This window comes from Acomys minous, assembly GCF_964271855.1.
Source record: "Acomys minous genome assembly, chromosome: 3".
NCBI classification, from domain to species: Eukaryota; Metazoa; Chordata; class Mammalia; order Rodentia; family Muridae; genus Acomys; species Acomys minous.
Genome location: NC_140485.1, coordinates 42953139 through 42976413, shown reverse-complemented (window position 1 = coordinate 42976413; position 23275 = coordinate 42953139). Strand labels below are relative to the sequence as shown.

General features: G+C 45.9%; 1 protein-coding gene across 4 annotated transcripts in view; it reads right to left on the bottom strand.

Moving 5' to 3' along the window:
* TCP11L1 (t-complex 11 like 1) overlaps positions 1–23275 on the bottom strand; it is a 36789-nt gene that overhangs the window by 4455 nt on the left and 9059 nt on the right. For 2 of the 4 annotated variants that reach the window (XM_084775595.1, XM_084775596.1), the window contains exons 3-8: positions 13705–13837; positions 12371–12491; positions 11140–11360; positions 6451–6587; positions 4374–4570; positions 2492–2673 (exon numbers count right to left, since the gene is read on the bottom strand). In XM_084775595.1, coding sequence (XP_084631721.1) covers positions 2492–2673; positions 4374–4570; positions 6451–6587; positions 11140–11360; positions 12371–12491; positions 13705–13837 — 991 coding nt within the window. Of the gene's footprint in view, positions 1–2491; positions 2674–4373; positions 4571–6450; positions 6588–11139; positions 11361–12370; positions 12492–13704; positions 13838–16998; positions 17242–23275 lie in introns of those variants that run through there. The other 2 variants (XM_084775597.1, XM_084775598.1) reach the window with 2 other exon arrangements.

Sequence of the window (23275 nt, the reverse complement as noted above, 5' to 3'; positions counted from 1 at the left end):
TGAGTGCTGGGATTACAGGCGTGCGCCACCATGCTCAGCCCTATGCAGCCCTGTCTAATCATACCAAGGTGGGTGGTTGTTTGCTTGTTGACAGGGTCTCATGTAACCCAGGCTTTCTAGAACTTACTAGGATTAGAGTTGTGAGCTACCACACCAGGTTGGGGATGAGGGCTCCGTGCATGGTAGGCACATGCATGGTAGGCACATGCATGGTAAGCCTGCACTCTGCCAACAGCTACTCCCCAAGCCTCTAAGCACAGTTCCTGCTCATGCCTATGTGGCAAGATAAGCTTGGGCTATCATCAAACACTTCCATGGAAACACAGAGACCCCTGAAACGTGGTAGCTGTGCGACAGGTTTTTGGCGAATACTCTTTTGTATCTTGATTTCTTTTTACCATGCTGGAGATCAAGCCCCAAACCTCATGCACGGTAAGAGCTTTGCCAGTGAGGTATAGCCCAACCCTCTGACGCTGCTTTGGTTTGATTTGGTTTTAAGTCAGGATCTCAGGCAGCCAAGGCTAGCCACGAATTCCTGGCCCTCCTGTTTTACCTTTCAGGCACTGGGATCCCAGCCTATACTAGCTATTTTTAGAAGAAAAAGAAAAGCCGGGCGTGGTGGCGCACGCCTATAATCCCAGCACTCAGGAGGCAGAGGCAGGTGGATCGCTGTGAGTTCGAGGCCAGCCTGGTCTGCAAGCAAGTCTAGGCCAGCCAAGGCTACACAGAGAAACTCTGTCTCAAAAAACATTAAAAAAAAAAAAAAAAAAAAAAAAGAAAGAAAGAAAGAAAGAAAAAGAAAATCCAAAAAAGAGAACAAATGTCCTTAACTCCTTGAGAGTACCTGCAGGACAGCCTCTCACTGGTGAGACCCCCTATGAGAATATTTTCCTTTCAGCTCTTTTAGACACAGCTACTGTTTAGTGGTTATACACCTCATATAACTGTAAAGTGACAACAGTCTTCCGGGTCTAGAGCCTCTGTACTCTAGGACTTCTGGGGGGGAGCAAGTTCCAGGCTGGTGCAGTGCTGTGCAGCCTCCGAGCTCCCAAGTAAGCCTGGATAGGTGACAACCAAAGGCTGAGCCTGGGCAATAGTGCCAGGGTAGACCTCAGGTTATTCGTGTCCTTAGCTGAGTCACCTGTGGTCACAGCGTGTGACTGTGCTCCACAGGCACTGACCACACACACTGTACAAGTCCAGCAGTCCAGCCCTGCCTTTCGTACGGATGATGTGATGGTCTGAACAACAAAGGTCATCAGAGACTCATATCTGAATGCTTATGGAGTGGCATTGGGAGGGGTGGCCTTGGAGGAAGTGTGTCACTTGGGGTGAGTTTGGGGGTTTCAAATGTCCAAGCCAGGCCCACTGGGTCTCTCTTTTCCTCCTGCCTGTTTATCCAGATATAGAACTCGTGGCTCCTCCAGCGCCATGTCTGCCTTGATGCTGCCATGCTTCCCAATAAAGGGCTAAACCTCTGAACTGTAAGTCAGCCCCAACGAACTGCTTTCCTTTCTAGGAGTTGCCGTGGTCATGGTGTCTTCACAGCAATAGAAACCCTAACTGAGACAGATGAGAAGGTCAGGGGCTGGGTTCCCTCCTAGACTCTCTGCACTGGGCCTTGTCGTATACAGTATGGCTTACTGGAACTATTCAAATCCACCCTGTGTGCTATGAATCACGGGAGGGATGGACTCGCCATGTTGAGGGAGCAGCTGCTAGAGACTGTGTGATAAAATGACACATTCACGATGAGATGCTATGAGGGATGGGCAAAGGGCAGGAAGCTAATGTTGTGGGTGTGCCCCTGAGGCATAAGGTTTGTTTCTTCTATGATCTTTATCTCCCAAGAGCCACAGCTGAAGCAACCGGCTGTCCTGGGGGCCAAAGGCTATGTTCCACTGGTTGTGGTTTTTACTGCTCGATGGTAGTGAAAGTACTTAAGTGGGTAGAAACCCGAGCGGTGTTTGTTAGTAAATAAGATTAGGTTAGAGGGGCTGGAGAGATGGCTCAGAGGTTAAGAGCACTGCCTTTTCTTCCAAAGGTCCTGAGTTCAATTCCCAGCAACCACATGGTGGCTCACAACCATCTATAATAAGATCTGGTGCCCTCTGCTATCCTGCAGGAGCTATATTCAGGTAGAACACTGTATATGTAATACATAAATTAAATAAAATAAAATAAAGATTAGGTTAGAAAACAGAGGTTAAACTTAGGGTAAGTTCCACCTTCTGAAGTGTTCACGTCAGCTCTACATGTGTGTTAGAATGTACCAGTCACAGGAAAAACCAAATTGCTCAGTGTGGGTTCTGAGCACAGACATTTGAGAACCACAATCCTAGAGCCTCGTTAAGCCCACAGTTCACTGTGAACTTGAACATGACAGCCACGAATAAACTGCACAATCTTTCCTAAGCGCCTAGCAGCCTTACACTGGGAAACTCCCACAGCACACTGCAGTTCCATCCACTGCAGGGCCCCAGCCACTTACGGCAGGTGCATGTCTGTCAACAGAATCTTCACCGTCATCTTGAGTTTCTTAGCAAAGTCGGCCTGGTCAGAAAGTCCAGGGGCGGCGGCACTGAATGTGACCAGCAGCACAGCTCCCAGGACGGCCAGCTGCTCTAGCTGCAGCTGAAGCTCTTGGAAACGAGACTGGTCCATCAAAACGGTCTGCAAGGAACATACACACACGCTGCTGAGCAGAGATCTAAGCTGGCCAGCAGGGGGCAGGGGGCCACACCTCCGCCTGCTCTGTGGCGCCCTTTCAGACATGGAAGAGCACCATGCTTTAGCTGAGGCGGGCCTGGAGATACCACAGTCACCAGAGTGTCCTCAGGCAAGTCTCCTTTACTCTCCAAGGATATACAAAAAAGGGGGGTTCTTTTTGTACCGCTGCTTGAAATATGAAGAAACCCGACCCACAGGGGACTGACTGAGAGCCACTGCTCTATCAGTAAATGGCAGTGGGACCCGAAAAAACAGCAGGAAGGGTCAGAAGATGGAGCAAGGATGGCCAGTGCTTTCCTGGTATCCGGGACTGACTGTCCCAGATCTGAAAGGAACACATCCAAGTCCTGTAAAGCTATCTTTGTCTCCCTCAAACCAGGAAGTCACTTGTGCTGACAGAGGGGAGGAGTTCCTTGAAGCTGGGCCTACAATTACTCATCCTAATACATAGAACACAAAGGAGACTCAGGAACTGGGCAAGCTGGGCGCCCCTCCACCCACCCACAAGGCTGAGTCAGAAGAGTCGCTGTCTCTAAGGTCAGCCTGAGATACAGAGTCAGACTCTGACTCAGAACAACACGCGACAACAACAACAACCTCATGTAAGTAAATAAAGAAAACAGTAAAAAAAATGACAAACCCGGAAAAGCTGATAACCGCACAAAGCCACTGAAAGTGGATGTCTCTCATGTTAAAGAACCCAGTCCTTCCCTACCAGAAACGCAGAGGCGGGCAGGGAAAAACAGCAGGAAGGTTAAAAAGATGTTGATTGAAGCCAGCGAGGTGGTGCGCACCTGCCCAGTACTGAAGGGGGTGGAGGCAGGCGGATCTCTGTGAGTTCAAGGCTAGCCTGGTATTCAAAGCGAGTTCAGGATAGCCAAGGCAACACAGAGAAACCCTGCCTCAAACAAACATTTTAAAAATGTGGTGAGAGCCCAACTTTCTTCGGTAGTAAAACCCTCCCTGAATACTGAGGTCCCCCCTCAGTAACAAGTTTCACTGTAATGGGCCTCGCAACAGCCTCAATTTATCTCGCTCCTAATGTCACCATGCTGTCACTTAACTCTGGCAGGACTTGACTTCAGGGTGCAGATTTACATGCTGAATGCCAAGAAGGGATGTGCAGTCCCAGTGAAAACCGCCATCTTCCAGACTGCCAGGTTTTAAGAAAAATGTCAGGTCAAGAACTTCCCCCTAGCAGCTCTCAAGCCACTACCCAGAGTCACACTTTCCAAGAAGCCAACATCACCTACGCAAAGGCACCTTTAGTACCAACGGGGAACTCGGGCACAAAGGGAAGCTTACAGCTTTTGAAAGAAAAAAATAATAAAATAAGGAACACGAGAAAGGCATGTACAGAAGCCGCAGGGCCTAAAGCCGGAAGTAGGAGCGAGTGCGACAGAGGAAACCACAGGCCAGGTTAGTTATTGCCAGGAAAGTGGGGAATCCCTCAGAGACCCACCTGCCTGACTCCCAGAGTGCTGGGATTACAGGCATGCGCCACCGTGCCCAGCTCCTACACCATGATTTTCTACACTGAAAAATTTATAAAGAATTATAATTTCAAATGACACGGTTCTTCCAAAAAAGCTGAGCAGTGTTGAGGAAAAGTATGACTGGCTGAATTGCCCGGAAACAGCTACCTCGGGGAAGGGTCTCCGGAAGTGGTCCCACTTCAGAAGCTTCAGGTAGGCGTAGTTCTGGACAGAAGCAGGGGTCAGCACCGGGGCGTCCCCAGAGCCGGCAGCCCCTCCCCCAGGCGGCAGGGCATGTCTGTGAGGCTGAGTCAGAAGGTCATTTGAGGCCTCCTCCAGCCACTGGGTGACAAAGTCCAGGGAGTCTGTGGAAAACAGGACTATACTCAGTACCCTGCCACTCTCAGGGACACTTCTTAGATTTTCATTAAGGAAGAACGCTTCCTCCAGTGAAATTCGAGATAGAGAATAAGCTCTGGGACCCGTGGAACTGAATCCAAATCATCATATTGCTCACCGATAACTCTGTGACCTCAGACAAGACTCCTGTTACAAAGAAAGGCCTGGCACCTGCCTCACAGGCTGACAGAGGAAGTGCCTAGCCAGGCCTTGTCCCCTTCCTTCCTACTCTCTTCTCTAGCAGTGACCACCACATTCGACAAGGCTGGAAGCCCAGGTGACTACAGCTCTGAGGGATGGTAAAACTTCTAGCCCACAGACCAGCTGGAGTCCCCTGTGCAGCTCAGCATTTACACTGAGGGCTTACGCTGTCAGGATTACACACAGCCTAGTCTGGTCAGCCTAGTCACTGCAGTTGGAACACTGTCAGGAGGGCCCTGGCGGGGACAGGGGTGGGGACTTTCAGGGCCTTTATGCTCCCTCTGCTTTCCTAAGTTAAGTGGCGCAGCAGGTAGCCCTATCAGAACACAAGTGTCCTCCACGTTGAATAAAAAGAGTGGCAGCTCTGCTGGAGGCCGCCTTCAAACCAAGCTGGGGTTACAGCTGCTGTCAGCTCCTCCCTGGCGTTCTCTGGACCAAGTTCTTGATTTGGTGCTGGCTGCTGAGCCACATGGCCTCACCCTGCCTTTAGCCTTCTAGAGACAGCCTTTCTCTGTGGCATCCTCTGACGACCAGGGACTCTAAGTTGGCTCCAATGCAGCGGTGAGTCTTCTCCTGCAGCTGAGCTTCTGGGGCCAGACTACCACACTCCCTGGCCTCTAAGACCATGTCCCCTGGTGCCGCCTGGGGCGCCACAGCACTGGAGACTGAAGGGGCGGCAGCCAATCCTGTCCCACTTCTACTCTCCTCTGTCCACTCCTGCTGGCCCCGAGCATCCGCCTGAGGCTATACAAATTAACTTTTGGGGGCCACTGAATTAACCAGCCTGGTCAGGCAACAAGATCTAGTCAGAGACTTCCATTTTCATCTCGTCAGCAAAACTGCTGCTGTGTGAAATTCACCACACGCTGCATCTGTAAGCATGGCTTAAACAACCATTCTAGATTCTTCAGTCAGTTGTTTACCTGCAGTCACGTGGGGCTTGTAAAAAAACGCCATTTTCTTCCCAGCACTAGGAAGGCAAAGGCAGGAAGACTGTCATAGTTTAAGGCCAGCATGGGCTTGAGAGCAAGACCTGGACTCAAAACCAAAACCAAAACTGGGTGTGGCGGTGCATGCCTTTAATCCTGGTACCAGAAAGGCAGTGTTGTTGCAGGCTAGTCAGGGTTACATATATTTTGAGACCCAGTCTCAGAAAAAAACAAACAAACAAATGAAACCAACCAAGCAACACTTGTAATGAGTAAAAACTGATTTATTGTGAAAACTGATTCCTGCATAGACAAAGACCTGTGGCAGTGGCATTCCCTGCTGTTCCATAAACAGGAGAAAAGTTAATTAGAAGAGATTTGTCATCAAGGACAAAGATCATGACTCAAAATAATATTTAGCTGAAACTGATGTTTTCCTTGGGGAAAAATAAAAATTTAATCTAGTAATCTTCATTGTTTTCATTTTCACTCTCGTGTCCAACCCATAGCGCTCTCGCTTGTCAGTTGAGTTTATTTACTGTCATTCTGGTTTTGAGGCCGACAGCATCCCATGTTTCTCCTTTTTTAAATTACACTGCCCTCACACACTCTCGGTGTGGGTTAGAGACAGCTGTTCGCTTTTATGTGAACGCATTACAGTAACTAAAATACTACACAAAGGCCAGCAACGAAAAGGTATTACACAGCTTACTTACTCGGCTGCTTCTCCAATACTTCTTGAAACTTCTTCCTCTCATATTCGACTGACTGCTGCATGAGATGTGGCCTAATGCTAGTGATAGCAAAGTTGGCCATGTCTACTTTCATTAGGTCCAACACAGAAAATATTGCCCTAAAAAAAAGAGAAAATAATTTAGAAGCAGGCAGTCATTTAAATGAAAGAGATATGCATTTCATCTTAGAGAGGGCAGCAAAAGCAATCTGGAAAATCATGAGGAAAGTGAATTTGGGGGACTGTAGAGATGGCTCTTCCTGCTCTTCCAGAGGACCTGGGCTAGCCACTTTTATGTCAACTTGACATAGCTAGTCATCAGCGGAAGCCTCAGTGGAGAAAATGCCTCCATGAGACCGAGCTGTAGGCAAGCCTGTAGGACATTTTCTAAATTAGTGACTGATAGGGAGGGCCCAGACCATTGTGGGTGATGCCATCCCTGGACTGATGGCCCTGTGTTTTTATTTATTGGTTTTTCAAGACAAGGTTTCTCTGTGCAGCCTTGGCTGTCCTGGACTCACTCTGTAGATCCACCTGCCTCTGCCTCCCAAGGGCTGGGATTAAAGAGGCCCTGGATTTTATAAGAAAGCAGGCTTTGGGGCTAGAGAGATGGCTCAGAGTTTAAGAGCACTGACTGCTCTTCCTGAGGTCCTGAATTCAATTTCCAACAACCACATGGCAGCTCACAACCATCTATAATGAGATCTGGTGCCCTCTTCTGGCGTGCAGGCATACATGCAGGCAAAACATTGTATACATAATAAATAAATTCTTTAAAAAAAAAAAAAAAAGAAAAAACAGGCTTTAAAAAAAAGCTGGCTCAGAGGTTCAGAGCACTGTTTGCTCTTCCAGAGGTCCTGAGTTCAACTCCCAGTAACCACATGGTGGTTCACAACCATCTATAATATGATCTGATGTCCTCTTCTGGCATGGAGGAGTACATGCAGACAGAGTACTATATACATAATAAATAAATCCTTTAAAAAAAAAGCAGGCGAAGCAAGCCATGGGAAGCAAGCCAGTAAGCAGCATTCCTCTGCATCAGCTCCTGCTTCCTGCTTCCTGCCCTGCTTGACTTCCTGTTCTCACTGCTTTTGATGATAAATTGTACAGAACTGCGAGTGAAATAAACCCTTTCCTCCCCAGGTTGCTTTTGGTCACAGAGTTTCGTCACAGCAATAGTAACCCTAAGACAACTTTGTACTAGGATCACAGGGTATCGCTGTGACAGACCTGACCATGTTGTTTTGGGAGAATGGTGGAAGGACTTTGGAACTTTGGGCTAGAAAGGCCACTGGGTGTTCCCAGCTCACCGTGCTTTCCTGTGGGAGCTTAGAAGTTATTAAGAGCAGTGCAGACGATGGAGGCCTGGCTTGGAAAGTTCCAGAGGGAAGTGTGAGTCACCTAAAGACTCTAGCAAAGCTGGGCATGGTGGCGCACCCCTTTAATCCCAGCACTTAGGAGACAGAGGCAGGTGGATCACTGTGAGATCGAGGCCAGCCTGGTCTACAGAGAGAGTCCAGGACAGCCAAGGCTACACAGAGAGACCCTGTCTTGAAAAGGCAGAACACGAAAACAAAAACCCAACTCTAGCAAGGCTGTTTGCTAGTTGAACAACATGTTTCTGGTTAGCTACGTGCGGGAGAGAGGTGAGGGGGGCCGGGGAGGTAAAGAATCAATCAGCTGTGATTAACCAGAGACCAGAACCACTGAAGTAAAACCTTTGCGTTACAGGGACAATTGGTGCTGGTCAGCTGGAACTAAGAGATTTGTGGTGATTACGAGATGAGCGTCAGGAGGAGAAATCTTCTCGGAAGTGTTTCCTCAGAGTCCGGACACGGACGTTGAGTTCCACAGATGGCCAAGACTGCACCTCACACTGGCAGCTGAACTTGGTGTAAAAATCAGCCAGGTTGTACTGGTTTTGAAGATATAAAGGTGCCACGGAAAGTAGCTGAGGCCTGGTGCTGTGAGAGGCCACTGGTGAAGGTGGACGCAGAACAGCAGTGGAAGGCCCACGACTGAAGGGGTTGTGGAGAAAGTTGAGGCTTTACACCCCAGGAAAGAGAGCCCAGGAGAGGCAGCTGCAGCAGAAGATCCAGCGTTTTGGAGGTGCCAGTACCATGGACCAACTGTGAAGAGCAGCTGCCGCCATGGTGAGGCGGAGCCAGCCTGAACCTAGAAGATGAGCTTAGGGCGGGGTGGGGGTGGGGGTGCTGAGCGTGGCCAGGCCCGCTGGGGGAGCCCGCACAGCCGGAGCTGAGTCCCAGGTAGTGGACACTGAGTGGTTCGCACAGTTAAGTGTATGTGTTTGCTTTGATCTCTTTGTGACTGTGCCCTGGTTCTTCCCTCTTGAAGAAAGAAAGTATTTAACTTATTTGCATTTTCATAAAAGCCCACACTTGAGAGACTTTTGAGTTTTTGAAAGAGATTTTGGATTCTAAGAGACTGGGTAGTTTGAACTTTTAACATGTTTGAATTTATAAGGACCATGGGACTTTTAAAATTATTTGTTTTATATTGTGATATTAATATTAACATGCCATCATGGGGATAAATGTGAAAAAAAAGGTTCTAGTTGAAAAGTGGTAAGTTTGTGTAAAGCTGGCAAGAGATCAGTTGTGCTGGCTAGATTTTTGTTTGTTTGTTTTGAGACAGGGTTTCTCTCTGTAACAGAGCCCTAGCTGTCCTGGACTCACATTGTAGGCCAGGCTGGCCTCGAACTCAGAACTCCAGAGATTCACCTGCCTCTGCCTCCCGAGTGCTAGGACTAAAGGTGTGCGCCACCATGCCCAGCTTGTGCTGGCTAGGTTTTATGTCCACTTAACTAGAAACATCAGAGAGGAAGGACCTTAGTTCAGTTCCCAGCACCTGTGTTGGGTAGCTCTCTGGCCTCCTCAGGCATCCTCACTCACATGCCTATACCCATAGACATTCATACACATAATTAAAATAAAACAAAAATATTTTCTAAAAAGTAAAAACAAGTTTAGAACACAAATACTTAATGGCTTGAAAGACCGCAAAATTTTATGGTACTTTAACCCCCTAGTCTCACCCTCTGCTCCTCACACTCAACACTGCCTTTCCAGCCCAGAACGTGTTCCTTCGTCCTAGGTCAGCCCTCCTGGCAGCCTGAAGGCAGAGATCTTGACCTGAGCAAAAGCTCCTTCATCTTCATGCTTACATAGCTCGAGCCACTTCCTAAGCAAAAAATGAGAATGAGCTGGCGAGGTGGCTCCGTCTTCAGTGCCAGCACTCTGAAGGCAGAGGCAAGAGGATCTCTGCAAGTTTGAGGCCAGCCTGATCCACAAATGGAGCTCCAGAAGAGCTAGGGCTACATGAGAGACACTGTTCCAAACAAAACAAAAATGGCCTTTATTCCTTCTTCCTCGCTCTTACACCCCAGTTTCTCTGTGGTTTAGGAGTTATTCTATGCTCTAGTTCAGTGTCATAATTGCTATTTGACACTCTGTACCCAAAGGACAAACTCCTGACCTGCTACTGAGAATGCCTTCCATCCTGTCTAGCCTACGCCACGACTATGGCCTGCTAAGTGTCCACCTGCCGGAGGTGGGTTAGGCTCAGGTGCAGGTGCGGCCCTGCACATGGGCAGGAGGAGATCAAGGGTCCATGGCCCTTTGCAGCCACAGATTTCAAATGAGAATCATGTACACGGAAAGATGCCCCTGGGGCCCCTGCTATTTCATGCAGCTCACAGAGCCACAGCGGCCCACTTTCCTGAAAGGCATGCCACCTCTACTGCAGCCCACTTTCCTGAAAGGCATGCCACCTCTACTGCAGCCCACTTTCCTGAAAGGCGTGCCACCTCTACTGCAGCCCACTTTCCTGAAAGGCATGCCACCTCTACTGCAGCCCACTTTCCTGAAAGGCATGCCACCTCTACTGCAGCCCACTTTCCTGAAAGGCATGCCACCTCTACTGCAGCCCACTTTCCTGAAAGGCATGCCACCTCTACTGCAGCCCACTTTCCTGAAAGGCATGCCACCTCTACTGCAGCCCACTTTCCTGAAAGGCGTGCCACCTCTACTGCAGACGCTCCATCAGTTCTCCAGGACTGCCCGTGGGCAGCTACTGACGCAGGGGAAACCAAGCACACTCACACAGACTGTGCTTTTGGAAGACCCACGTCTCCTGACTTCTCTTTATAAGTCAAAGACTGGACAGCCTGAGTCATCGCAGCCACAATCAGCAGGAACTAAGAAGAACTGCGAGCTCCCTTGTTTATTTAGTCATTCACTTTAAAAGATAATTTATTATTCCATGTGCATTGGTGTTTTGCCTGCATGTATGTCTGTGTGAGGTGTTTGATCCCCTGGAGCTGGAGTTACAGATAGTTGTGAGCTGCCATGAGGAAGCTGGGAAGAGCGGCCAGCGCTCTTAACCACTGGGCCAGCTCTTCAGCCCTCACTCATCCGTTTTTCAGACAGTATCTCACTATGTGCCCCAAACTGGGGTTTGAACTGAAGATCCTACCTTAGCCTATTAGTGCTACACAAACAGTGGCTGTGAGTGGTAAAATTCCTACATTTCTGTGTTTTAGATGTTTGTTTTAAAACACTTTTGAAATGACTGAGTCCCTAGGCGTGAGGATATATAAATATGCAAACAGGTTTCCAACTAGGTGTGCTATGATGCACACCTTCCATACCTGAAAAGAGGCACTATTTCCTTAATGTCCTTTAGTTTTTTCACTTCCTCGTCCCGAGCAGGTGCACACAATGTCCCCATCATGCCAGTAATGAATTCTGCCAGCTTGGAAATGTCTAGGGCCCCATTTTCCGCTTCCTGTTTTATCAGCTCCAGGTCCAATGCCTCTGTTATCTGGTTTCTTAGTCTAGTGTGTCCAGGCAGCAAGAAAGATAACAGGGTCTATAAGAGAGCACATTTGTAACACACATAATTATTACTATTCAAACGTAAAGGGTCATCAGCGGCTATTACAATGCTGGGCATAGTTTTAGGTTCTTGTTTAACAAAGCTACAGGCAAATATGAGCACAAATCCTTGAAAATAGCTCATTAAGCTCCATTCATACTCTAGCAATCACCTGGACGGAAAAAAACAAAAGCCAAACAACAACAAAACCCCTGGGAGTTTGATGGTTAGTTTGTATTTGTTCTTTGAGGCAGGGTCTCGCTGTGCTGGCCCATCTGACTACAAGCTAGCTGTCCTTCTGCCTCAGTTTCCCAAGTGCTAGGATCATGAATATGTATGACCATGTTTGGCTGAAACTGATCAATGATAAGCAAAGGAAAGGCCAGTGGCTACGGAAGCCTGTGAGCCAACCACAGAGTCCCGTTTTCCCGGGGAACAATTCTTCTTCAACATGAAGGTTAAAGCCAGTGCAGAGAAAGTCCTTCCATCTCCACAGCCTTCTCTATCCAAAAGCACAAATCACATTTAGCTAACATAAACTGAATGTGTCCACACCTATTAAAAATTTATAAATACCTTAGATTTCATAATCCAAGCTTTGTAGTCTCCACATAATATTAACGGTTGTTTTGTTGTACATAAGTAGTGCCTTCAGGTTATCATGGGATGGCTGAAGAAAAAGTTTTAAAGAACAGTGGTGCTAGCTGGGCGGTGGTGGCGCACACCTGTAACCCCAGCACTCAGGAGGCAGAGGCAGGCGGATCTCTGTGAGTTTAAGGCCAGCCTGGTCTACAAAGTGAGTCCAGGACAGCCAAGGCTACACAGAGAAACCCTGTCTTGAAAAACCAAAAAAGAAAAGAAAAGAACAGTGCTGCTAAGTGAAGAGTACTCAATTGAAATTCCTTCAAATCATTTTACTTTGTGGCCCTCAATCTCTTTGGTGTTCTAAACTAACACAGAGGCTGACTGAACACTCCCTAAGCACCACTCACTCTCCGTCTCACCTCTTTGATCTCTCCTACAAGTTTGATGGCATGGTCATATGTTGGAGGATCTTCACTTAGCTGGACACTCAAACAATCCCAGAATGCTTTATGCACAATCTCCTTTACTCTCTTCTCCAAGCTGAAGACAACAGGATAAAAAAAGACAAATACTATTTACATGTGAATATATATTATATATCTATATATAATATAGTATGTGTGAGAGCTTAAAAATCACTTTCAGATCATAAATTCTATGGCTGTAGGGTGACAAACCTTCAAAACCATAAGGACCAAGGAAAGACACCCCAGACATAAGCTGACAACACACTCTATTTCCTTTGCCTCTTGAGAGGCTTTCACCTCACGTAGTAGCCAACACGAATCCAGTGACTACCACATAACAGTGCCATAAAGAATAAAGACTGGGGGCTGGAGAAATGGCTCAGTGGCCAAGAGCACTTCCTGCTCTTGCAGAAGACGGGGATTTACTTCCTAGCATCCGCATGGTAGCTCACAGCTCTCCGTAACTGCAGATCCAGGAAGTCCAACACCCTCCTTTGACCTCTATGGGCACCAGCATGCACATACATACATGCAGGAAAAACACTCACACAAAACTTAAAAGTGTAAAATTCCCAAATGACTGGAAAATTCAGAGTTGCTAATTTTAGTTTCTCTGACAGCAGCAGGTTCCTATGATACACATAGGTGAATACAGGTGCCTACAAAGGCCAGAGATGAGGGATCCCCCGGAAATGGAGTTACAGGAGAGTGTACACTGCCCAGCATAGCTGTGTGAAATTGAACTCAAGTCGCCTTGCAAGAGCAGTAAGTATCTTAACTACAGAGCCAGCGTTTACTGTTATAATCGTCTTTTGGTTTTTGAGATAGGGACTCTGTAGCCTGACTTCTAACTTACTACATAGCTGAGGAGGACCTGGAACTGCCTGCACTTCTGAGTACTGAGATTACAACCATGTGCCGCCTCACCCGGCTCCCTTGCTTTCACGTAGTTTAAAATCTGGCAAAAGATGCAACTTAGATGATAACTCCAGAAAAATGTCATAGTTACAAGGAAACGAATACACTGAAAACAGTGAGAAAAGAAAGAAAGATGGCTAAATCCTAAAGGGAAGAGACAGCACCAAAGACTTTCAGACTGCAGACCCTTTACCTGTATCCTGAAGCATGCGTGGCTTTCAGACCCTCGTGCACAACTGTCACTCCTAACCTGGGAACATTTTTAGCACTAATGTACCAAAGGAAGAATGTACTTGAACACGTTGGCATGGAACGAAAAGCCTTTCCCAGAACAGGGAAAGCTCCTGTAAACAAGTCTGCGCACGCACCTGCCTTCTGCTAACTCAACGGCGTTAATCCGGAAGTCTCCATTTACTACAATTTCGTGGGCCAGAGCCATGTTGGTGACTCCTTTTGCTGTCTCTAGAAGTTCCTCTACAGTGACAAGCCGAGGAGGACTGGCTGTAACAGAAAGCAGTGTAAGAGTGTCTGTTAAGCTAAGGCCCCAGACGGCAGCTGCAGTGATAACTGTATCCCAAATTTATTTATTGATATTTATTCATTTATTTATTTAGATCTTTGAGACAGGGTTTTTCTGTGTAGCCTTGGCTGTCCTGGACACATTATAGACCTGGCAGAACTCACAGTGATCCACCCGCCTCTTCCTTCCAAGTGCTGGTGAATCCCAACATTTCAGACAACAGGTTTAGCTTTTTTCTTATTTTCCTTTTACCTAGAATGCTAAAAGTAATGAGCATTTCTGTAATACACAAAACATGGTATCCACTAAGACTGCTCAGTGGAAAAACCTACAGTAAATTGGGACTAAATTTTAAATTACAGGTTTCATCACTCCAATAAGCTGAAGGTTTACGTTCTGCCTCTGCTAACTCCCGTCTTCCCAAAAGGAAAATACCAGCTTTAAGATCTTCTCTGGTGTCAATGAGGTGACACAGTAGGGGAAGGGGACTGCTGCCAAGCCTGTTGGTTTGAGTCCCATCCCTGGAACCCACACAGCAGAAGATTAGAACTGACTCCTCTGACCTTCCCATGTGCACTGTGGAATGTGTGAGCCCGTAAGCACACACACAAACACAATATATCTAAAAGGATATTTTCTGCTCCCACAAACAACTTACTTTTGCACTAACACTGATATTTCCCAAAATTAAAACAGCATTAATTCTTGAGCAAGGTCAAAGCCACTACCCTAGGATCCATGAGATGGCTTAGCGGGGAAAGGTGCTTGCTACCAAGCCTGACAGCCTGAGTTCAATCCCTGGGACCCGCACTGACAGAGAACCAAATCCACTTGTCCTCTAACACACACACACACACACACACACACACACACACACACACACACACACACACATTGTTAAAAAATAAAAAAATAAAATAAAAACTTACTTTAATGACACATGCCTTTAATCCCAGTACTCTGGAGACAGAGGCAGGCAGATCTCTGTGAGTTCGAGGGCAGCCTGGTCTACAGAGGGAGTTGCAGGACAGCCAAGTGTCGTGGAAGTTTTGGGTTATCTGTTGCTGATTGAAGACAAGTCCAATATGATGATACAGTGATTGAACAATGTCGTGTTGCAGCCTTACGAGCTTGGGACATGGTAGAGGAACCTGGTAAGATAACTGTTCTCTTTACTAAGATATTTCAAGGGCCTGGGAAAATTCACAGAATTTTTGCAGAGATTGGGATCAGCGTTAGATAGAGCAATAACGGATTCTGACACCAAACAGGCACTGAGACTCATTATGGCACATGAGAACCGCTAACACGGAATGTAAGAGGGCAATTAGACCCTTAAAGAGGAGCTCCATTAGATGAGCGGGTAAGAGAAACAGTTAATATTAGCGTTCTAGAACGCAACAATATTGTACGACAAACTATAGCAAGAGGTCCCAGATATCATAACACCCGGTGCTTTAAGTGTGGCAGAATTGGTCTTATACAAAGAAACTGTAAGGTTAAAAGTTCCAGACCTCGAGATAACAGGTGCACTCAATGTGAAGTAAATGGTACTCGTAGGGCAGAACAAGGAGCTTCTGGCCATGATGGCTATGAGGTGCCAAGACTTCTAGGCTACTGTAGCCAGTGTGGGAAAGGAAAACATTGGGCTAGGGATTGTCAAACTAAAAGTGATGTGCAAGGTAACATCTTACTGGCAGGAAACAGCAGGAGGGGCCCATCGGCTCAGGGGCCCCACCAACAATACCAGTCAGATTTCCCTGGCCAGTCCAGAAGTAAAGGACTCCCAGGAAAACAGGAATTAGGTATTACTGATCTAATGCATGCTACTGAAGGCAGCGCAGCCTTGGATCTGGCCTCAGAGATATCTATTACATTATCTCCACAGGTTGAATGTTACAAATTAAGTACTGGTGTCTACGGCCCTTTGCCTCCAGAAGCCTACAATATGTAAACATGTTTTAGTTTTTCAAGACAGGATTCCTCTGTGTAGCCTTGACTGTCCTGGACTCGCTTTGTAGACCTGGCTGGCCTCAAACTCAGAGAGATCTGCTTGCCTCTGCCTCCCAAGGTGTGCGCCACCACCGCCCAGCCGTGTTTTTGTTTTAATCCCAGGTGTGGGATATGGGGGCTGCTCCAGTTTGTCCACACCTGATAACTGCCTCATGAGAGGGCGTGTGATCTTTGTCAGCCGGGAACTACCCCTGCAGGGGTGAGGCCCTCACCTGTGGGGATAAATGCCAGATGGAAAGAAGAGATTGGGGGCTCCAAGAAAGAAGAATGCTGGCACCTCCCCTTACTGCTCCTGCTTGCTGTTGATGCAGTGTGATGAGAAGAAGTTGGAGATATTCTGAAACAGAGATTAGACTTGTCCCAAGGAACCTGACAACCCTAAACAGCAGGAAGTAGCCAAAGAAATCTATGCCCCTTCTCCCCCACTAACCTTCTTTCTCTCCTAGCTGGTGTTGGGTGTTGGAAAAGACTGGGGTGGAATAGTGAGAAAGAGATTTAAGGAACGCAAAGTAAAAATAAATTTTTTAGCCAAGTGTGGTGGCGCATGCCTTTAATCCCAGCACTGGGGAGGCAGGCAGATCACTGAGTTCGAAGCCAGTGTAGTCTACAAAGTGAGTCTAGGACAGCCAAGGGTACACAAAGAAAGTCTGTCTCAAAAAACAAAAAACAAACAAACAAATTTAAAGTACACCTACAGCCAAGGCTACACAGAAACCTTATCTCAAAAAACAAACAAAAAAAAACAAAACCAAAAATAAAAACAAAAACAAAAAGGCAAGAGGATCAGGAGTTCAAGACCAGTCTCAGCTACATAACAAGTTCAAGGTCAGCCTGGGTTATATATATATATATATATATATATGACATTATCTCAAAGTAAAAACCTACAAGACAGAAAGACAGACTGAGATCTCTGTAGCTTGCCAATGAAGAGACCAGAAGGTAAGAGTACTAGAATTCTATAATATACAGACCTGCTAAATCAAAACTAAAAAAGTCACAGGAGCACCTGTAGGCTTTGACCTTTTTAAAACCTACTTTATTTGAGATTCTTTCATTCTTACACTTCCCTTTCAACCCACCTACCCTAGATAGGAGAGAAAAGAGGCTAGTGGGAACAGAAGTAGACCTTTGCGGAATCAGTTCCTGGGAGCGATTCCTCTGGCGTAGATGGCAGGATTTCAGCAGACCAGCAATTCAACCAAAGCTGCTTCTGGAACCTGGAACAACAGCCAGAACCCAGAGTCCCAAAGCATTCTCTGGAGCAGTTCTCTCCAGGAGCTTCTCGAAGTGGAGTGATGAACAGCCAAACAATACCAAGACCCAAAAAGCCCCTGCCTCCTGTTGTGGGCACATGTGTATCCTCTCAGAGTCTATACTAAGATGTGTTTCAGCTGACAGACACCACGCCCCCTCGCGAGGTGGTTCATCATTTAGTGGATAAAAAACATCACCTGTTTTCTCACAAGTCTGTTCCCCATCCCACACTTGGGATCAAACAAAAACATGCGTACATCCACCACAAGCACCCCCTCCCAAATCGCTTTCTGGAAAGTCCTGAAACCTTTGCTCCTGTGCTGACTGCAAACATCCTCAGAACTGTTTTCCATGCTTTCATTTCTCTCAATGCAGCCTCAGGTGTATCTTCTGCATCAGAAGTTCTGGTAAAATTCCCCCTTACTGTTCTGAAGCAAGGAGCAAGGGGGTAGGCTTACACCTAGGGAGGCTGTCTGTGGCCATGTTTCTCCTGCTTTAAGCCACAGGGAGTGAGAGCGGGGCTGGCTGCTGGCCCCTCCCAGGGTTTTGGAGACAGAGTTTGGGCAGGACAGGAGAATTGTACTTCCTCTTAGTCTCAGTCTGATGTTGATCCTCCGAGGGCCAGGGACTGGAGAATTCATTGGTCTCCTGGGATGGTGATGCCATCTCACCTTAAAACCAGATAAGCAATGTCGATGCTTTGCCCAGGGTTTTGTTTTGGTTTGGTTTGGTTTGGTTTTTCGAGACAGGGTTTCTCTGTGTAGCCTTGGCCATCCTGGACTCACTTTGTAGATCAGGCTGGCCTCGAACTCACAGCTATCCGCCTGCCTCTGCCTCCCGAGTGCTGGGATTAAAGGCGTGTGCCACCACGCCCGGCCTTGCCCAGGGTTTAACAGATGAAAAGTTCCTAGGTTAAAGAAAAATAAATCTCCTTCCAACTTTATTCTTTTCCTTTGCTCCCCACTGTCCCCTGAAAAGGGAACCAAATCTAAGAGCTGGCCATAGCCTGTTTGGTTAAAACAAAACCCAAAAAAACAACCAAACAACAATAACAAAAACTTTATTAAATCACATATGAGGAAGTTGTAGAAGCATTCAGAATTCTTCCTCACAAAATTCTCAGCATTTCCAGAAAATATTAATACAAAATAAAAATAAAATTAACATCATCTGTATTGGTAAAATAGAATAAATGTCCCAAATAAAGCCTAGATAATATTTTTTTCAATTCTTGACATTTTGGAGATGTAAAATTTCTCTAAGTCAGTCTATTGATTAAACATATCTTAAACAAAATCCCAGCAGACTCTTGAAATTTCCCAATTGATTCGAAAATGTACATGAAAATGCAAAAGACCTGGAGAGCCAAGACTATTCTAGAAAGACGACTAGAAGATTTGCGCTGCTCTCAAGACTTTCTATCAAGCTACAATCATCAAGACTATAAAGTTTTACATACACAGACACACAAAATGACAGAGAATACAGAAATAGGCCCAAATACACACACACACACACACACACACACACACAGAGTCAGACACACTCTTATGTGTATATATATGTAGTCGGAGGGCAATTTTAATAAAAATCTTTTTGTTTTTTATGACAGGGTTTCTCTGTGTAGCCGTGGCTGTCCTGGACTCGCTTTGTAGACCAGGTTGCCCTTGAATTCACAGCGATCTCCCTGCCTCTGCCTCCAAAATGCTGGAATTATAGGTGTGTGCCACCATGCCCAGCTTAATGATATATTTCTAAAACAAACACCCATATACAAAAGAATGACAGCCAGGCGCTGGTGGCACATGCCTGTGAGTTTCAGGACACGCAGAGCTACACAGAGAAACCCTGTCTTGAAAAACAAACAAAAAACAAAAACAAAAAGGAATGACACTCAGCAGGGTGTGATGGTGCACATCTTTAATCTCAGAACTCAGAAACAGGCATATCTAGGTTTGAGGCTAGTCTGGTGTACACAGTGAATTCCAGGACAGCATGGGCTATATAGAGAGACCCTGTCTCAAAACAACAATGACAAAGAACGATGACATTTAAAAAAAGAGAGAGAGATCCTCAATTCTTCCCTCCAAGATAAACAAAAACCAATTCAAAATGAGTTAACATAGATGTAACAGCTAAAATAATAAAACTTGGGGCTGGAGAGATAGCTCAGTGGTTTAGAGCACTGGCTGCTCTGCCAGAGGTCCTGGGCTCAATTCCCAGCAACCACATGGTGGCTCATAACCATTTATAATGATATCTGGTGCCCTCTTCTGGTGTGCAGGCACACATGCAGGCTGAACACTATTCGTAATAAATCGTTTTTAAAAAGATAATATAACTTTTATAAGATGAAAGAAAATCTTTGTGATCTTAGATGAAGCAGGTTTTTGCTTAGTTTGTTTTTTTGTTTTTTAAGGATACAATGTTGGGGAGCTGGTTTAGTGCGCTGTGTATTCAGATGTTGATTCTGTGCCCAGAGATCTGGTTGCAGTCAGGACATGAACACTGTCATTGCTATTGAAGAATCTCCTGCTCTGATGCAAAAATTGTTCTCCATCATCTCTGAATGGTTAGGAAAGCGCTGAATAGCTGGGCACGAGAATTGATGTAGAACTTCCAATCCCAGTTAGGGGCTCCCGGGTGGAGGGAGAGAGAAAAGGAGAAGGTTGCTGTGAGAACTCAGGAGCCAGGAGGGAGTTGCCATGAGGACAAACCTGGAGCAGGAGGAGCCAGGGTGAGACTGAGCTGGCGGGTGGCGGGGCACATGGCTGGGAAGCAGGCCGGGCCAGCACAGCTAGAAGAGCTGCGTGCCTGTCCAGCTAGAGTGCTTCGAATGTAACAGATCTCCATGTCATTATTTGGGAGCTAGACGGGTGTAGAAAACCCCTCTACATTAATGTTACAATACAAAAAGCTCAAACTCTAAGAAGAAAAACGGATAAATTAGACTTGCATTTAAAACTTGTACTCTGTGAAAGATCTACTGAGAACCTGGAAGTAGCCTCAGGAGACAGCACAGGTGAAGCACCTGACAGACAGATAGCCAGCTCTATAGACCCCATAACTCAATAATAGACAGCGAACAGCCAAGAAAACGTGAGCAAAAAAGTCAAACCCACACTTCTTCACAGAAGATATACAATTGCCTAGTAAGAACATGGAAAAATGTTAATTGCCATTAGGAAAATGCAAATTAAACCCACTGTGAGCTGTAACAGCATATGTACTAGCTCTGGCCAGAAGTAGGCTGACCACGCAAATAAGCTGAACACTGGCACAAAGGCAGAGTGTCAAGAAGCAACAGTTGATGTGGTTTCGTGTGTGCGTGTGTGTGTGTGTGTGTATGTGTGTGTGTGTGTGTGTGTGTATGTGTGTGTGCACGCGCGCACGTGTGTGTGTGTGTGTGTGTGTGTGTGTGTGTGTGTGTGTGTGTGTGTGTTGGGGCCAGAGATTAATCCTAGATGTAATTTCTCAGGAGCCTTCCTTCTTGTTTTGTGAGCGGGGTGGTCTGGAACTTGGAACTCGCCCTATGCTAGGTTGTCTGGCCAGCAAGCTCTGCTGATCCAGTTGTCTCTGACTCTTCTGGTCTGGAATTATAGGCACGGGCCACCATATCTAGCTGTTTTATGTGGCTTATGGAATTTAAATTCAGATCTTTATGCTTGAGCAAATATTTTACTAGTTGACCTATATCCTTAGCTCTCTTAACCACACTTAAGCACATGACTCAGAAACCCACTCCTAATCCATTACCCAAGAAAACAAGATTATGGAAAGATTTCTGTTCATATATTAATAATCTTATTCATAAAAGCTTGACAAATTCAAATGTTTACCAATTGCAGAAGAATAAAGAAATTGTGAATCATCACAAATGGAATGTTACTTGGCAATAAAAAGAAACTACTCTTAAATGCAAAAACACAAATATTAAGGCCGGGTGTGGTGGCGCATGCCTTTAATCCCAGCACTTGGGAGGCAGAGGCAGGCAGAATCGCTGTGAGTTCGAGGCCAGCCTGGTCTACAAAGCGAGTCCAGGGCAGCCAAGGCTACTCAGAGAGACCCTGTCTCAAAAAAACAAAAACAAACAAACAAAAAAAAAACAACCCCATAAATATTAGAAGAACTTTCTCAAGTGATAATGTCAGATAAAAGCAACAATATTCACTAGAATTCTATTTTTAAATTATTTTAAAATTAATACATATGTGTTGTGTAGTGTACCATGTGTGGGGGCTATAGATAAGTTGTGGGAGTTGGTTCTCTCTTTTTATGATATGGGTCCCAAAGACTGAACTTAGGTCATGAAGCTTGGCAGGGAATGAATGCCTTTACCCACTGAGCCATCACATGAGCCTGAAAATTCCTTTTTGTTTGTTTGTTTGTTTTGTTTTTTGTTTTTGTTTTTCGAGACAGGGTTCCTCTGTGTGGCTGTTATGGACTCACTTTGTAAACTGGGCTACCTCGGACTAACAGAGATTTGCCTGCCTCTGCCTCCCTGATTGCTGGGATTACAGATATGTACCAGCATTTTTTTAAAGATGATTCATTTATTTATTTTTACATTTTATGTACACTGGTATTCTGCCTGCTTGTATATGTAAAGATGTCAGATTCCCTGGAGTAGTGTTACAGACAGTTATAAGTTGCCATGTGGGTGCTGGGAATTGAACCCAGGTCCTTTGGACAAACAGCCAGTGCTCTTAACCACTGAGCTATCATCTCTCCAGTCCCCAAAATTCCATTTATATAAAGTTACACAAACAGCAAGATTGTACAGAAAGCAGATCTGTGATGCAGAAGGGATCTCTCCTGTCTATATGGAAGCATCACCTGTCAACTGAGACAGAAAATAGGAGGTGGGACATCTGGCAGGCAGAAAGGATTCTGGGACAGAGCCAGGCACAGGGGAGATTCTCCAGGAAGATATGAAGAGGACATACGTATGGTACCTGAGCAGAGGTAACCAGTCACAACATGGCAGAATGTAGATTCATATAAACGGGTTGAATTATGATCTAATCAGAGAACAGCCTAGCTTTATGGCTTAGGTATCTATAAATATATAAATGAGTCTCATGAGTCATTATTCTGGGAGCTTGGGGCTGGGAGGAAAAAACACAACACTGTAATGGACAGAAGGGATTTGCTGCCAAGGGGCACAAGAGAATTCTGGGAGGTAATGACCATATTCTAGCAGTTCACGGTTGTGGTGCAGTTTGCAGTTATAAAGGTCATCATCCAACCATGTTCTGAGAGTTGCACATTCTATTTGTAAAGGTCTAAGGCACCCAATGATTTGATGTAGGTGTGTGTGTGTGTGTGTGTGTGTGTGTGTGTGTGTGTGTGTATAAATACATACATACATCTTACCTCGGGTTATGTAGTTGAAACTGATATATGAGATATATACATACTGGTTACTATTAATTTTCCCCAAGAATCTTTTTTCTGTAGTTCCAGCTGTCCTAGAACTTACAGACCAGGCTGGCCTGGAACTCACAGAGACTGACCTGCCTTTACCTTGTGGGCGCTGGGGGCTTATTTATTTTTGTTTTATGTGAATTGGTATGAGGATGTCAGATCCCTGGAACTGGAGTTACAAGCAGTTGTGAGCTGCCGTGTGGTTCCTGGGACTTGAACCCAGGTCCTTTGGAAGAGCAGCTAGTACTCTTAACCACTGAGCCATCTCTCCAGCCATCAAAGGTATGCGCCACTGTGCCTGGCTTTTGTGATTCTTTTTCACTCAAGAAATTTTATATGACCCAGGATATATATAGGGCATAAAAGCCAGATACACATTCAGCATTAGTAAATCATAAAAAAAGATTTATTTTAGCCTAGCATGGCAGCACACCCCCTTAATCCTAGCACTTGGGAGGCAGAGTATAGAGGAATATCTTGTGTGGATGTAGCAACTATCAATGAAAATCTGATTGGTCAATTAGCTGAGTAGAAGGACAGGAAATGGATGGTGGGATTTCCTGGTAGAGAACTCTCGGACTTTAGGAAGAGGAAAGAAAAACGCCTTTTTTCAGGATACATGGGAGGAGACTGATGTGACTGGGAGCCTGGGAGATGGGTGGCCACGAGGCTGGGTGAGGCAAGGTGGACAGGTTAACTTAGGTGAGATCGTTGAGAGTCTA